Source organism: Dipodomys ordii, unplaced genomic scaffold (genome assembly GCF_000151885.1).
Source record: "Dipodomys ordii isolate 6190 unplaced genomic scaffold, Dord_2.0 Scaffold50, whole genome shotgun sequence".
Taxonomy (NCBI): domain Eukaryota; kingdom Metazoa; phylum Chordata; class Mammalia; order Rodentia; family Heteromyidae; genus Dipodomys; species Dipodomys ordii.
In genome coordinates this window covers 7,427,788-7,441,860 of record NW_012267266.1, presented here as the reverse complement: position 1 = coordinate 7,441,860, position 14,073 = coordinate 7,427,788, and the positions used below count along the sequence as shown (strand labels likewise).

General features: G+C 35.4%; 1 protein-coding gene across 1 annotated transcript in view; it reads right to left on the bottom strand.

Annotated features, from left to right (window-relative positions):
* Tmem232 (transmembrane protein 232) overlaps positions 1-14,073 on the bottom strand; it is a 205,411-nt gene that overhangs the window by 107,612 nt on the left and 83,726 nt on the right. Inside the window, exon 14 of the mRNA XM_013020318.1 lies at positions 634-887. Within this exon, the coding sequence (XP_012875772.1) occupies positions 634-887 (254 nt within the window). The remainder of the gene's footprint in view (positions 1-633; positions 888-14,073) is intronic.

Here is a 14,073-nt window from a genome sequence, read left to right as displayed (position 1 = left end):
CAAAAAAGCAGAACCAGAAATGTGCCTCAAGCAAGCTGAGCAAGGAAAAGCCTTGAGTTTAAACACCAGAACCACAAAACAAAACAACAATAACACAAAAGAGTGATAGTATGGAAAGCATTGAAATGTGATAAGTTAACTAAGAATCAGAAAGAAATATACTGCTGAAGGGAGAATAAATACATTTGAAAGCGGATCACTCAACTGTTCAAGTCCAAGGTCCCTGAAGAACATTTGTACCAGTTTGAAACAAAGAATAGAATTATTATTCTCATACCTTGACTCATTGAATACTAAAATATATTTAATGCACATTAAATCTGTACACATTAATGTTGGTGTACAAATATACTTAAATGAAGTCTTAGAATTTTCGTTTTTAATCAGACATATATCTCACACAAGAATTACATTAATTTGTATTCTATGAAACCACCTATTATAAATATGAAGATATATGAAGGAAAGTAGGAGCTCAAGGGTGATTTGCCCATGGCAGAATATTTAGGAAGTTGTAAAGCTAAGATCTGAATTGAAGAAGACAAGTGGAATTAAATAATGTAAAATGTTTATAACTTTATGAATTTAAAAAAATTTGTATTGGGAAAAAAGAACTAACCAGGCTTCACTTACCTGATAGAAAACTGTATAACTCTCCTTTTCATGGGCTCCTGTTTTTCACTTGGATATTTGATATTTATTTGATGGCATTTTATGACTGGTTTCTTCAAAGGAAGGATGTCGTAATCAGGACAAGGAAAGAACAGTTTGGAAAGTGTGTTGGCAATTCTCCATCCAATGTACTTAGCAAAAACTTCTTCCCCTGCACTTACTGAAACTTTTATGTTGTCTCTAGTGAAAGGATCCGTCTTGTCATTTAATTCAGCCTGTTGAAAGAAAAAGGAAGAACTTGTAATATAATTACACAAGGGAAAATTCTATTAATAAAAAACAAAATAGCCTGGCATTGGTGGTTCACGCCTGTAATCGTAGCTACTCAGGAGGCTGGGGTTCAAAGCCAGCCCAGGCAGGAAAGTCCTAGAGACTCTTATCTCCAATTAACCACCAGAAAACCAGAAGTGGCACGGTGGCACAAGTGGTAGAGCACTCGACTTGAACTGAAGAGCTCAGGGATACCACCCAGGCCCAGAGTTCAAGCCCCATGACTGATAATATTATATGTATATGTCCAGCTTTTATTGACTGATATTATAATCTTTCTGCTAAATAAAAATAAGTTTTACCCAGGTGGAGACTCATGCCTATAATCCTAACTACTCAGAAAGCTAAGATCTGAGGATCCTGGTTTGAAACCAGCTTGGGTAAGAAATTCCATGAGATTCTTATCTTCAATTAAACACCAAAAATAGCTGGCAGTAAAGCTGTGGCTCAAGAGGGACAGTACTTATCCTTCAGCTAAAAAGCTTAGGGATAGCACCCAGATTCTGAATTCAAAGCCCAGGAGTAGAACACATGCAAAAAATAATAAAAAATAAAATAACTTTTATTTGAAAAAATTTAGTTTACTTCAAATTTTAAAAATCATTACAAGAAATTTCAATAAGAAAACATATATTAGAGGATATCTAGTCTTAGATTTTTGAAAATATGAGAAATTTGCATTTTAAAATTAATATATTTATTGCACAATAATTTCATAAACATCTAAATTTTTACTTGAGAAATCACATAGTCAAGAAGTGGCATTGTGGCTCAACTGGTAGAGAGCTTACTTTGAGCTAAACAGCTCAGGGACTGCACCCAGGCCCAGAGTTCAAGCCCCATGGTCAATTAAAAAAAAGAAGAAAGAAAGAGAAATCAAGTAATCAGTCAAGATAGTATATATTCTATTGAGTCAGATTTTGTCTATTTCTAGCACACAGCTATGCTTGTATTGAAATGAATAGATCATTTTGTTGTTGTCAGTTGTGGAACTTGAACTCAGATCCTAGGTGCTATCCTTGAACTGTTTTTGTTCAAGGCTAGCACTCTACCACTTTGAGCCACAGCTCCTCTTCTGATTCTTTTGTTAGTTAATTGATGATAAAAGTCTCTTGGATTTTCCTGCTTGGGCTGGCTTTAAACCATGATCCTCAGATCACAGCCTCCTGAATAACTAGGATTACAGGTGTGAATCACCAGCCAGGACTTGAACAGAGCTTTTTTTTTCTTTTTGGAAATTTCTGATCTTTATTTTAACACACACTAGAAATGCAAAAGTTGATAATGTCTTGGTATTGAGATACACTTCCAAAATTTGAATATTGTTCTCTGTTCCTTTTGTTTTTTAAAATATATTTTATTGTAAAGACACTGTACAGAGGGGTTACAGTTACATGAGTAAGGTAGAGTACATTTCCTATCCCCTCCTTTGTTTTTCCCCTACCATCCCCTTCCCTCCCCACTCTCCCAACTCCTCCCTTCTCCCTCCCCCCAAGTTGTAAAGTTCATTTTCAACGTTGTATCTTGCACATCTCATTGTTACAATGGGTCAACCTGTTTCCTTATTTCAGCATTTTATTATTTCCTTTCCCCTCCCCAAATTAGAAAAATGTATATACATGATGCAGGGCACCGGAATCAAATACAGAGACAACAGGAGTTATACCAGGGGGGAAGAACATACAAAGAAACAAAAAAATAACCAAGTATATTAAAAACAACAGCAACAAAGATAAAATCTCTTGTGTCCCTATTGTGGAGCATTTTTTTATTTTTATTTTTATTGGTTGTAGAGTCTGAACTCAGGAAGTGGGCGCTGTCGCTCAGCTCTTCAGCTCAAGGTCAGTGCTCTACCACTTGAGCCATAGCACCACTTCCGGCTTTTTCTGATTATGTGGTGCTGAGGAATCAAACCAAAGACCTCATGATGCAAGGCAAGCGCTCTACCACTGAGCCACCTTCCCAATCCCTTTTGGAGCATTTTTTTTGGCGGGGGGGGGGGGGGAGGAGGAGTTCCGGTCTTGGGGCCTGAACTCTGGGCCTGGGCACTGTCCCTCAGCTCTTCAGCTCAAGGCTAGCGCTCTACCACTTGAGCCACAGCGCCACTTCCGGCTTTTTTTTTTCTGCTTGTGTGGTGCTGAGCAATCGAACCCAGGGTCTCATGTATGCAAGGCAAGCGCTCTACCACTGAGCCAACTTTCCAGCCCATTGGAGCATTTTTATAGAACAAAAATTTTATAGGACAAGGGCTTCTTTCGCTAGAATTTAAAACCTTTCAGGAGTGAGACTTTAAATCTTTGAAAGTTTATTTTTAACTGACAAGAAATCATGAAAATTATACATTATGATTTGATACATGTAGCTTTTGATAAAAGTGAATGTTCTTGAATACCAGGAAAAGGGAAAATAAAACTTAGACTAAGTAAAAGTGAGTTAAGAAGGAACAGATTTCCTTTTCATGTTTAATAATATTCAAGACTGATTTTCATTACATTTTTCTGAAATGGCTAGAAGAATATTTTCCTTTTCTAAAATCAGTAATAATGCAAGAAGATGTAAATAAAATGTCATATGTTTTGATTCCTTAATGTTTAGTATATTTTCACACAATTTCATTGTAATTTGAGCTGGCTGCTGTCTATTTACATTTTAGTTTGTAAGTATTGAGTATTATCTGTCTTCATGTAGCTCATTACCAGTCACTTGGGATTCATCTTAGATGCCTGTAAATCCTATTACAGAAAATATAGGATGGGTAAGGATCTGCATATGAACATCCAACTTAACTTCTTTAGCTGTGGTGGATTCCCAGATTACACTTGGCTCAATTAAATTCTTGTTCTAGTATTATTTAATAATCTAGACAAAAATAAAATGGAAAAATAGGCGTACTACAGTCTCATGGTAGATATGGGTATAAAAAGAGTTAAAATCTTGAGGAAAATAACAGAAGTTAAGTAAGCAAGCATGAATTACTATATAATTCATTGAGGGTAAGAAAAATATCATGCAAAAAATTTAAAGGAATAAAGTGAAAATCAGGCAAGTAGGTAGGCATACAATTCAGCAATGTCCTCCTATTTGTTACCCAAAGAAAACTAAATCACATATCAAAGGGATAACAAATCTTCATATAATAGCAATGGTGGTAGTCTCAACCTATATGCTCATGAACAAATGACTGAATAAAGAAAATTTGGTGCCTATCAGAATGGAATACTACTCACCCTTTGAAAAGAAGAGAAGCATGCTATTTGAAACAACATGCATGAACCTAGAGGATATTAACTGAAATATGTCAAGCAAAAAAAGACAAATACTGCATGCTGTCAATTGCATATAGAGCCTAAGAATATTCTAACTACATTAAGTGGGGGGAAAAGAAAGCAGAATGGTAGTTACTTCTCGCTGAAGAGTGGATGATTGAGATGTTAGTAAAAAACACAAAGTCTGAGTTGGATAGGAGGAACAAACTTGAGGACTTACAGCATATTAACTGTATTTAATAGATACATATTTTTGAAAAATGCTGAGTAGTTTAAGTGTTCTGTAATGAAAATGATAACCATGTATGTAGTAAAAGATATGCCAATTTCCTTGATTTGTTGACTCTATTATTATATATTCATATGTTCCAAATATAAATATATTTGTAAATATATACAAATTTTTCAACTTAATACCATCAAAAATGAGAAGCTATGTGTATATTAGTTCAATATTATTCCAGAAAAATAAAAACTTTACTACTAGTCTTCATTGAAATGTATCCACTTTTAAAATAACTATGATTTCTCTTTTCTCTGGATGTTGGAGAATTGTATGTATAAACATATAATTATGTTTATAATATTTCCAAGTGAGCAGATTGTTCTGCATATTATCCAGGCAGAAATTATGGACAGAGTATTCAGTTTGAAGCAGTCCTAACCAGGTCTCTGACTGTAGTTTTGAGTTTGAATCTGAAGTTTCATCTGAAAAATGGTTATAACACCTGTATAGTGTCTTCTAATTACTTTCTCTTGCTTAACTTTCCATAGAAAAATCACTTTGAAATATTATAATGCAGTGTAGCACACATATATTACAATGCAATAAACACAATCCCTAAGAATGTGATACAGGAATAAATAACTATCTTTAAACTATGTTATTATAGATGGCATCACTTGGTATCATAGAGTATTGATATTCTTTTTTATCTCACATGACTGTCTCTTGCTCTCCTCCCTCCAAGACAGGCATGGCTATAGATCCAGGCCTGTTCTCTCAGCAATATAAAGCCTTTGTCACATCTTTCACTACGGTTTCCTCATTGGAAGTACAAGTAAATTTCCATTCCTCATTTATATCTAAGATCTTCAACTTATAAAAATGTAGTCTCAAATCTTAGTTAAATGAAATATCTTCCTTATCTATAAATAATTGCTATTTATTTTCCTACAGAAAATAGTCTGGAAGAAATATCAGTTCTGTAGTATGAAAAATCTGAAATCAGGTCTAGTTCTTCCACTTGGTAGAAATAAGACTGAAAATGTTTTCAGTGTAGATCTGTTTTGTGTTCAATTTTGTTTTGACTCATTATATTCTGAAGGTAATAATGTCTATCTTTCAGGGTTTTGTGAGAGTTACCTGTGATCACACAGGATGACTTCTCTCACAGACTAAGAAACAGCTGACATTGGTTGCTTTCAGGGCTTGGCTACTATGGCAAACTAGTGCCTAATCACTGCATGACTACTGCCATCCAAAACCAATTTATCACAGAATTACTTTTTTATTAAAAATGATCAAGTAAGATCATTAACTATATTTCTATAGTCATTTCTATTTCTATAGTCATTTTCCTTTTTTGACAACTATTAGTCTAACATGTTACAATTCACTCTTACATGTCACCTTCATATAAACTTAAGTATTTACTTTTTTATTTATGTAATTTTTAATATTTTTTATTGAAAAGATGAGCTGGGGAGTTACAGTTATATAGTAAGGCAATAAGTACATTTATTTTTAATCATTGTTACCCCATCCTTCTTTATCTCCCACTTACACCTCTCTATCCCTCCCCCAAGTTGTAATGTTCATATCTAACACAATGTCAAGTGAGTATCAATGTTGCTGTGGTTCATCCATTGTTCTGCTGTTTCTGTGATTCCCTTTCCTTTTCACATATTGCATTGTCTATTATGCAAAACATGAGGTACAAAAACTAAGAGAAATGAAAAAAGGAAAAACTAGAGGTAAAAAAGAGAACTATATACAGGGTCAAATGAGAACCTCTTGTTTCAATAAGGTGGAGTTCATGTTAATATGTTTCATTATATATAGTCCTTTGGACTAAGCACTTGAGTTATTGAGATCCCCTGTTAAGAATATCATATACATATTCTAGTTCTTACAAATAAGGGAAATCATGCAACCTGCTTTAGGGCCTGGGCATCTGTCCCTAAGCTCTTTTGCTCAAGGCTAGTGCTCTGCCACTTTGAGACACAGTTCCATTTCTGATTTTCTGGTAATTAATTGAAGATAAGAATCTTACAGACTTGGCTTTCCTTCTCACACTGGCTTTGAACTGTGATATTCAGATCTCAGTCTTCTGAGTAGGGAGGCTTACAGGCATGAGCCACTGGCACGGACTAATATTTCTAGTCTCATCATGAATTTTATTATTACTTTATAGTAAAGACTATGTAGTCCACCTTGATTCATGGCTTTATTTATGTACTGCATTATTAAAGCATGATATTTACTTTTTATTAATAATCAAATGGCAATTTTAATAACTTTTAATTTTATAGAGTTAGTATTAAAATGAGAAAAGTAATATTCTTGAACAATATTTTTTTTTACATATTCAAACCACCGACAGGAACAGATGCTAACTTTACCTTTGTAAGAGAGACAACATGGCAAATTCTAACATTGGTACAAGCTAGTAGAAAGAAGATAGATAAATCAGCACAAGGAAAAATTCTCCCAGGAATTAGGGTGTAAAAGCAATACAAAATAAAGGAAGAAAGTTTCTCCAGAGTACTGAATTTTCCACCAATAATTAGGAAAATGTAGCAAATGCTAAATTTTGAGCTAACTCACATCATTCTTGACATGAGAGACAAAAGAAGGAAGAAGTAGCATATCAAGTCACTACATTAGAGTCTGCAGCAACTTTTTCCCCTTCTCTCAGTTTCTATCTTTTATTAAGATGTCCCTATCTCTTCTTAAGGAATTTAAGAGATAAGTAACTCCAAGGAAAACATTCCTTAACATTTTATCAGGCCATCCTGTTCTTTATTTGGGAGCATGCTATAAATGGAGGACCTCAAGCCTTCTGTTTATAGGTACATTAAGTTTTAAGAAAGTTTGCTGTAATAAATTTAAAACGTCCTCAATGGAAACAATGTTTTCCCACTCGCTCTTGGTGATCTTGCACAAGGTAATCAGCCTCGTTTTTTCCCTCCAGGGCTGGAGAAAAAAATTATATTTATATTATAGACAACACAGGGTATGGCACATGGTAAATGCTTCACAAATAGTCTCCTTGCCCTTTTAAAACAATACAAACTTACTATTCAGTTCAGGATTGTCTAATGGGCCACACTTATTCAAAAATACATGTTCTTTTTCACTCTCAGGTTCTACTCATATTAAAATAAAAACCATATGTGAAGGAGGAAAGAAGCAGGCACTGAGAAAATATAGACTAATTGTGTTAGCTTTTTTTCTAATCTTCTGTTGTATAGAGTACATTAGAAGCATGGATACACCATTAAGAATAAAAACAAGTTTTATTTGAGCAATCTCACCATGAAATGTGAACCACAAAGTACTTTACCTGATGTATCAAAGGTACTCTGAATAAAGTCAAATCCTCATTTTAACTGTACATCTTCCATTTTTGCTATTTTGGGTCATATACCAGATGGCAAAAAGCACTTATCCATGATGACTTTTTCTAGATGTGCCAACATATGCTACTGAATTGCCAATACAGAGAAACCTTGCTCATTGCAAGTCTCCCTGGAAGTATTTCAAACAAAGCACATCAATTAACATTTGTTTATTATACCACTGTGAGTTTGCCACAGTTCTTTCTTTTCTTCACACATACAAGGCAACAGTGAGGTTTATATTAAATTTGACACAGGAAGAACTTGTGTATAGGGATCTCTTCAGAAGTGCTTTTCATTTTAAATATACTATTAAATATGTCACCTTTCCTCCAGCTTCCACAAACTTCAAACTTTATAACCTGATTAAAATAAGAATCATAGAATATAGAGTGTTCTAATGGATCAAAAATACAAGAAATGTTTTGTAGATAAATTGAAGGTTTAAATATAAACTTGTATACATCAAATTCACAAGTTAATCATAAAATTGCATGTTTATTTTTAAAGCACAAAATGTAAAAATTTCAACCCAATAAACATCAGAGTGTTGTTAATTATTAAGTCCTTCCTTTGGTAATGTTCAATAGTTTATAAATTAAGTTACATTTTGCACTGTAGGGTATATGGCAACAATATTACCTTCTACACACTAAGATGTTTTGAGGTTCAAGGAATTAGGAAAAGAGAGCGCAAAGGTTGTTTTCTAAGCATTGTCATTTGTAATCATTGAAATAATAGTGGACTATACAATTTATTTTAGTCTCAGGCACAAGACATGTGTCCTAATGAAACTAAACATCGACAGTTTTTTTATTTTTTTTTGTGAGAATACCGTACAGAGGAGTTACAATTACATGGGCAAGATAACGAGTATATTTCTTATAAAGAATTGTTGCCTCCTCCTTTGTTTCCCCTTCCCATCCCTTCCCATACTCCCCGCTCCCCCCACCCGATCTTCCCCCCAACCCCCCACCAAAGTTGTAAAGTATCGTTTTTCGACATAACGACTTGTACATCTCATTGTTGCAATGGGTCCACCTAAATCCCTAGTTAAACTATTTGTTTTTTCCCTTCCCCTCTACAAATTATACCAACATCAAATACAGTGAAAGCATGGATTATACCATGGGGGAGGGACATACAAAGCAACATAGAAATCATCCTATAAATATATTAGAAACAATTGCATGAAAGAAAAAAATATTTGAATACTTATCTTGTGGTTCATTCCCCTAACATCAACTTATCTGACCTTTTCTGCTTGACTCAGACATATACTAGTTATTGCAAATAAGGGAAACCATGGACCTATGTTTCTTTGGGCCTGGCTTACTTCACTTAATATAATTTTTCCCAAGTCTTTCCATTTCCTAACAAATGGGGCAATGTCATTCTTTCTGATGGAGGCATAGAATTCCATTGTGTATATATACCACATTTTCTTGATCCATTCATCTACTGAGGGGCATCTGGGTTGGTTCCATATCTTAGCTATGGTAAATAATGTTGCAAACAGTAGAAATCAACAATGCTCTTGTGGAATAAAGATACAATCACTGCTTTATGTTATTACCATACATATATACTGAATGTTGATGGATCCCATTTTGTGAAATAAACACTATAAAACATAAAGATACAGATAGACACACAGTAGTATTGACTTTAGTACTCCACTATCACCAAACACTAGACCATCTAGACAAAAAAAAGAAAAAATTCAAGAAGGAAACTTCAGAATTAGACACTTTATACAACAAATGGACATAGCATGCCCTTACCAAATATTCTGATCCAATGTCTGCAAAATATACATTCTTCTCAACAAACCATGAAAATTTCTAAGTATGGCAAAGGCTAAAAGATTTTACTTTAGCATTTGATCTTAGACTCTTATTCCCACGTGAACCACAGAATTGTCCCAGCTTTTATAGTATTAGGAAAACTACAATGTTCAGGTTTCAGGTTGCTCAGAAATCTATTTCTTGCATTACCATTTTTAAATATTTCTACTTCTGTTTCCCTGTGTGGAAAGTGTTTTAATTAGAAGAGACTTACTGCTCATGAGTCACCATAGGCCTTGAAAACCATACAGTAACAAGTTCATTTCAAATCCATCATTATAATTTTTGACTTTTTTTTTGGTCTGTCGTGGGGCCTGAACTCTGGGCCTGAGCACTGTCCCTCAACATTTCATCTCAAGGCTTGCACCCTACCACTTAAGCCACAGCACCACTTCTCATTTATAATTTTTGAGAAAGTTGTGTGTTGTCTTGAGAATTATCCATGATTTTGTAAAACTCAACCTGTGTTTCTCAAGCGTCCATTTTTGCAAAATCTGTTGCCTTTGAGGAAATATTTGCTTTCTGTTTGAATTTTTTTTACTGTATCTCTCTTCAGTTCTCCCTTTTCATATAGGATAAATAAACTTTGGAGTTTGGAATGAATTTATATCATTCTGCCTGTTTGTGAATATGTAGAAACCCCATCCTTCTCTTCTTGCCCCTAGCCCATACCAGAAGATAGAGTAATAGCAATTTGGTATAAATGATCTGGAGAGCCATTCGGGAAAAAAAGCTGTGACTGCCTCAAGATACTAAATGGAACTGCCAAGCTCCAACACCTTGGAATGTGATATCATTTGGAAAAAAGGAGTATTGGAGATGTAATTTACTAAGAATCATACTTGGAGCACATGGGACCCTGAGGAGGGCTGTACTCATTAAATGGAAAATGTGGAAGTATCCATGAGAGACTACCATGTGAAGATGAAGGCAGAGTTTGCAAGCCAAGGAATACTGAAGGACAGAAACTACCAGAAGCTAAGAGAAGGCATGGAACAGGATTTATAGCAAACCTCAGAAGGAACCCTCTCTTACAACAACTTGATTTTGAACTTCTAGACTCTAGGACTGTGAGATAATAAATGTATCTCCCTAACAGCAACAAAATTTGTCATTTCAGAATATTGGTTGGTCAATTCTTGCTAAGAACCAGGTAAACTCTACTTATTCTACTTGATCTCCTTTAATTGGAAATAATAAAGGGCTTTTGTGGCAAAGATTGCAGTTCAAAGCCAGCCCAGGCTGAAAAATCCCTAAGACTCCATCTCCCAACTAACCTGCAAAGAACCAGGCTGGAAGCATGGCTCAAGACTCTTATCTTGAACCAGCCAAACACTGGAAGTGATATTGTAACTCAGGAACAGTGCCCAGGACTTGAGTTCAAACCTCCTTGAATACAAACTGGGACAAGCTGTCCCAGCAATGAGCACGTAGACTCAGCCAGTCTGGAGAACAAGGGAACATGGAGAGGAGTAAGAGGAGATGACGTCACATCAGCAACTTTGCACCTGCCCTTTCAAAATTAACCAGAGCCAGGAGGTCAATAGAAGTAAGAAGCCTGCCCATCTACTGTCCTTACCTGTCTACCTATTAACTGGACAGCAATTTATATTCTTGCCTTTGTTACCTGACTTCTCTATCCAGTTGCCAGACATCAGAAGTAGCTAGGGACCTTTCTACCAACATTTTCAGCCCCAAATCCATCCTCTTGCCATTTATTTGCTTTCTAGTATTTTTTTCAGTCCCTCAATGTCACATGAGACTTCTCCAGACTTCATCCAAGAGACCTGCCTCCTCCAAACTTCATCTAAGGATTCACACCTACCAAATGCTGCTTTCTCCCAGAGGGGACCACATCTCAGCCTTTTACCCCTACTGTCGATGTCCCTTGCCAGCAGGAAGTAGCCAGAGAGAATCTTCACCCTTTTTCATAATTATCAAAAGGCTGGAATGTAAGGTCTGCACAGGGACACCTCCCTCCCTCTTGGCTAAGTTTCTGCCCAGTATCTGTTACCTAGGTAACTGGCACACCCTCCTGCTAGGTCACATCCTGGGCCACCTCTGATCACATGCCTCCTATGTGACCCTGAGGTCACATCCAGATCCAGTGTGGCCACACCTTTCCCCACCTGGTCACACCTCTTCCTGTCCCTGGCCTAGATAAGTCCTGGCCCAGAGGTGGGGCACCCCTCTTCCTCCCCGCCCCTTTCCTTTTCAGCCATGCTTCTCCATCATGCATGGCAGGGGCAACAGTTTGGTAAACAAACTTCTTTTCCTGCCTGAAAAAAAAAGAAAAAAATTGTCAGGAAGGATTATATAGAATTAAAATGCTTCTGTACATAGAAGAAAAAAATTACCAAAATGAAGAGATAACCTATAGAATGGAAAAAATAACCTTTACCAGGCACTCATCAGAGAAAAGTTTTTTATACAGAATATAGAAGGAACACAAGAATTAATTACCAACAGAACAAATAAATAATAAATGGAGAAATGAATTGAAGAGAATTTTCAAAAGAAGTACAAATTGCTAAATACATGAGAAAATGTTCAACATCCTTAGCCATAAAGGAAATACAAATTCAATACTCCATCTTTATGTCATTTTAGAAAAAGAAGCAGAAGGAATAAATATGATCAATGTACATTATATAAATGTAAAAGCATATCACAATGAAAAGCTTTTGTATACTTAATATATGCTGATAAAAAGCTAAATATGAAAAGTTAGTTTTTCCAACTTTCCATAATTTGATCTTCTTATAATGCAAGTCAATAAATAGGGTACATAAGAACATCTTTTATGTTTCCTGAAACTAGACCTCACCACAGTCCTGCTTTGTAGACTATCAAGTGAAGATGAAGGCAGAGTCTGCAAGTCAAGGAATGACAAAGAAGTCCAGAAAATCTCCAGAAGCTAAAAGAAGACAATGAGTAGATTTTTTCCCTAACAAATTTTAGAAAGAACCTACCTTTTCAACCACTTGATTTTGGACTTACTGCCTCTAAGATAATCGGTGTATCTCCTTAAAGCAAAATAGCACAAAGGATTGCATTGATACCATTACCACAGTACCTACAATACACATCTGAATTTTATATATGGATATGTATAAGTATAATATATATACTTATTATATACATTGAATAAGGAAAGCAGGTAATGTGAAGAACTATCTCAATTTGCTTGTATCTGAATAGTGTCTTAAAGCACAAAACTTTCAAGGAAAAGAAAAACAGAACAGTGCTAAGCAAATAAGGATATCTAGAAAAAATAATAGGACTCCTAGCAGAGGGATAGGAGAAAGGAGAGAGGATAATAAAGATCTCAACTTAAAATGAGGTACAGAGTTCATGTTAAAATGGGATAGTAAAAAAAACTAGCAATAAATAGGGTTAGACTAAATTGTAGCTGTTTGAACAAAGGCATAATATCTATTCGGTATAATATTATGTCTATTCAGTATAATATTATGTCTATTCTGGAAATAAACAGGGAAGCCTAGATGGACATTTTATGAGACAGTATAGGTCTTTACTATGATGGGCAGCAGGAGATTGGAGGGGAAGGGACAAACCTAAGTTGCCATGAAGATCTAATAAGTCTTCTCAGCTCCAAAGGAGAAGGGAAGGAACAGCCATAAAGGACGTTTTGAACAATATTGAAACGACTTGCAAAAAATGAGATTATGTCAAGGAAGTTGTTTTGGAGAAAGTAGGCAAATATTAGCTGTAAAAAACAGAATGGTATACATGAAGCCTAACTTTCAGTATCATGGGGCTAAAATGAAAGTTAACACCAAAAGTAAGGTTAGTGTTGTGTGAATTATTTGCATTAAGATGTTATTTGAATTTATTAGGGATAAGGAGCACTTTTGAATTGTTAAATTAATATTTTCAAATTTTCAAGCATCATAGGAATAAGGCTCTGAATAATATTACAAATAAACCTGTGGAATTTCACTTGTTTCTTATTTTTTATATGCTCTCAACTTTTGGGGTGGTGATATTAGATATTAAACTTAAGACTTTTTACATGGTCATCAAGTACTTCCATCACTAAACACACCTCCTGTTCCTTTTACAAGTTTGGGACAGGCCTCTCTAAGTCACAGAAGCTGACCTCAAACTTTTGATCCTTTGTCCTAAGTAGCTGGAGCTATCTGTACATACATGACACACAGTTTCTAACTTCTTTACATTAATAAGAATAACTGATGATATGTCGAAAACGAACTTTACAACTTTGGTGCGGGGGTGGGGGAGGGTAGGGGTAGGGGGGTGAGAGGTAGGGGGGCGCGGGGGAGGATGGGAAGGGATGGGAAGGGGAAACAAAGGAGGAGGCTACAATGCTTGATAAGAAATGTACTCATTATCTTGCCCGTGTAATTGTA